The sequence below is a fragment of the Lepeophtheirus salmonis genome, chromosome 8, assembly GCF_016086655.4.
Source record: "Lepeophtheirus salmonis chromosome 8, UVic_Lsal_1.4, whole genome shotgun sequence".
Taxonomy (NCBI): domain Eukaryota; kingdom Metazoa; phylum Arthropoda; class Copepoda; order Siphonostomatoida; family Caligidae; genus Lepeophtheirus; species Lepeophtheirus salmonis.
In genome coordinates, this window is record NC_052138.2 from 6,921,614 (window position 1) to 6,924,231 (window position 2,618).

At 33.8% G+C, this 2,618-nt stretch overlaps 1 protein-coding gene across 1 annotated transcript; it reads right to left on the minus strand.

The window, feature by feature from the left end:
- Positions 1-239: 239 nt before the first annotated feature.
- LOC121123280 (venom protease-like) lies at positions 240-1,836 on the minus strand. The gene is given in 5 exon segments (XM_071890432.1): positions 240-489; positions 558-696; positions 698-920; positions 1,000-1,613; positions 1,707-1,836. Coding segments are annotated over 5 exon segments (1,179 nt in total). The 5' UTR covers positions 1,749-1,836; the 3' UTR covers positions 240-328.
- Between the last annotated feature and the right edge of the window lie 782 nt (positions 1,837-2,618).

A 2,618-nucleotide genomic window follows, 5' to 3' on the forward strand; every position in this document is an offset into this window, starting at 1 on the left:
ATAACTATGCATTATCTTATACTGTTCGAGGTACAGAGAGTCAAATTAACAAGTTCCGAGGAATAAAAATATCCATTATTTGGCAGACTATTCAGAAGCTGATGTTATAGATGTTTTTTTAGGGATAAGAAGAATGTCTTGAGGTATTATTAAAATGCCATAATTTTTACTTATTGTATACTCACAATGTCCCTTTAACATATTTTGTTCTTAAATAAAATTAATAAACTAACACCCACTATAATAAATTCATGGTTTACTAAGGGATGATTTTTTTTTTGTGTAAATTAATTTTACAAGTTAAGACATAATTTAAAGAATAGTGACTTTAATCACACTGAGCTCCATCTCCTATCCTTTCTTTAATCCAATCTTGCAGAAGTGTGATACGAGAATAAACACCAGGAAACCCAGGTCTTGCACATCCATGTCCAAAGGAAGTTATTCCGGTGAAAACGTATCGATTATTTTGAGGACATGATAGTGGGCCTACATACATATTGTAAAAAATATTATTTTAAACTCAAAGGATTATTCTTGAATGATGGACTTTTAACCTCCACTATCCCCTTGGCATGAGTCTATTTCTCCTTTTTCATAGCCAGCACATATCATTCGTGGCGTTATTGTTTCATACGCTTTATTACAAACATCGTTCGTTATAACGGGAACATTAACCTCTTGGAGTATATCTGGCTGTGGTTCCTGTTTCGCTGAGTCTCCCCCAGCCCGTGATTGTACACATTGTTCCAACAAAGTCTTCATCCTTAAAAGGAAGACAAATGGGTTGTATTTCTCTTCTGAATTTGATAGGCTGCTCAAGTGTGAGTAAAGTGACATCATAATCATTAAAGGCTAGAACACCGAATTCCTTGTGTACTTCAACTTTTTTGACGGGAATACGGAGAGCAGTGTCATTGCTAATAGTGATGAAAATATCAAGGATTTTCCACTTTAATGATGAATTATTATTATTATTGATATACATATGACTATTACCTATTTTGGATGTTGTGTTCCCCTAACAAGACCTCAACTTTATATAACGTTTTGAAACAGTGCGCAGCTGTTACCACATGGCGATCTGAAACCAATGATCCCCCGCAGAAGGGCTTATTTTTTCCAATCTTCACAATTCCAATCTGCCAGGGATACTCATTTTCCTCCACTTCTTTCCCTCCAACAATCCGACTATTCACATTTTTTGTTCCACATTTGCACTTAAATTCCTCTTCCTGTGCCTTGATGACACACATAAACCCCTTATTTTGAAAGTACTTGTTATAAAAATCGAAATATAAAACGTTCCTCCGGCTCAGCTTTAACGTTGAATAGGATCCGCAGAGTAATTCATGATCTTCTCCATGACCTTGACCATTGATTTCAACACCCCCAAAGATACATTTTGGACCAAGACCTGTCACACGAAAGATGGAACATTCCATGGTAACATTTTGATTGGGTGAGGTCTTGATATTAAATGAACAATTAATTATCCCTTTATAAAACTGAGGATAATTTGGGCTTTTAAGGATGATAGACTCTTCCTTGAGAGATATATTTTGATTCCCATCACAAGTATACTCCGTCAAACAAAAAACGGATCGGAAATCCTGGTTTGAGAGATTCAATATGTTATGATGCAAAATAAATTGTGCCTTTTGTATTTAATGAATCCAAAAATGAAAGGAATAACTGGAGCTTACCTTAAATATGATTAAGCAAAACAAAATTCCCTTGCATATCATGATGAATTTTCAGGTGTATATTGATTTATAGACTGACAATAAACTGTTATGATTTTGATTAGTTTTTTTTTTCTCCAGAAAAATACTATTTTTGAAGAGCAAAAAAACAAAAACAAAATTGGAGTGAAAAGCACCTGTTGGTCTTCTCTCTTTCAAGGCTCATATTTATATAGGAATAAATCACTCCTTCAGTCAACATACTGTGATATTGGATTCATAGGTAGGTAATTATCTATACTCTTTCCCAAAAATTATCACACAATAGTAATCATTTGAAAGGATTTCTATAAAGGCCTAGAAAGCAATGTTGAATGTTGACATCCACAGAGTAGAACATTGTTATTGTCTATTTTACTACGGCTAGTGAACAATTACTCTTCCATATCCGGTTATTCCATCAGTTCATGAAATATATCCTATTATATATTATTTAGATGACTTAGTACGTAAAAAAACATGTTTTTAGTCATACGCTTCCCTTAAAATATTTGATTTTGAGAGTCATTATTTCTAATGAGTAATGAGGGACAAAACAGTTAGATTTTAAATAAATACTTAATAAATTTCAACAATTACACATTATTTACATAAATAGAGTATGAATTACCTTACATACTGTTTTTACTAATTCGTACCTAGAGTCAGGATTGAGCTGTTCAGACTGTTTCCGTTCAAGCTCACATTCGTTAATTCCAACGAAACGAGAAGCACCTCATCAATTTTTGTCTAAATGTAGTTTGCTGTGAAAACCCCGTAGTCGTTGTTCCGATGAAACACAATTTTTTCCATACATCTTGTGAAGTTAGTTATATACGGCTGTCTGATATCCAAGATAGGGGCCCGTCTATCCAATGAAAACCGGACAAGATT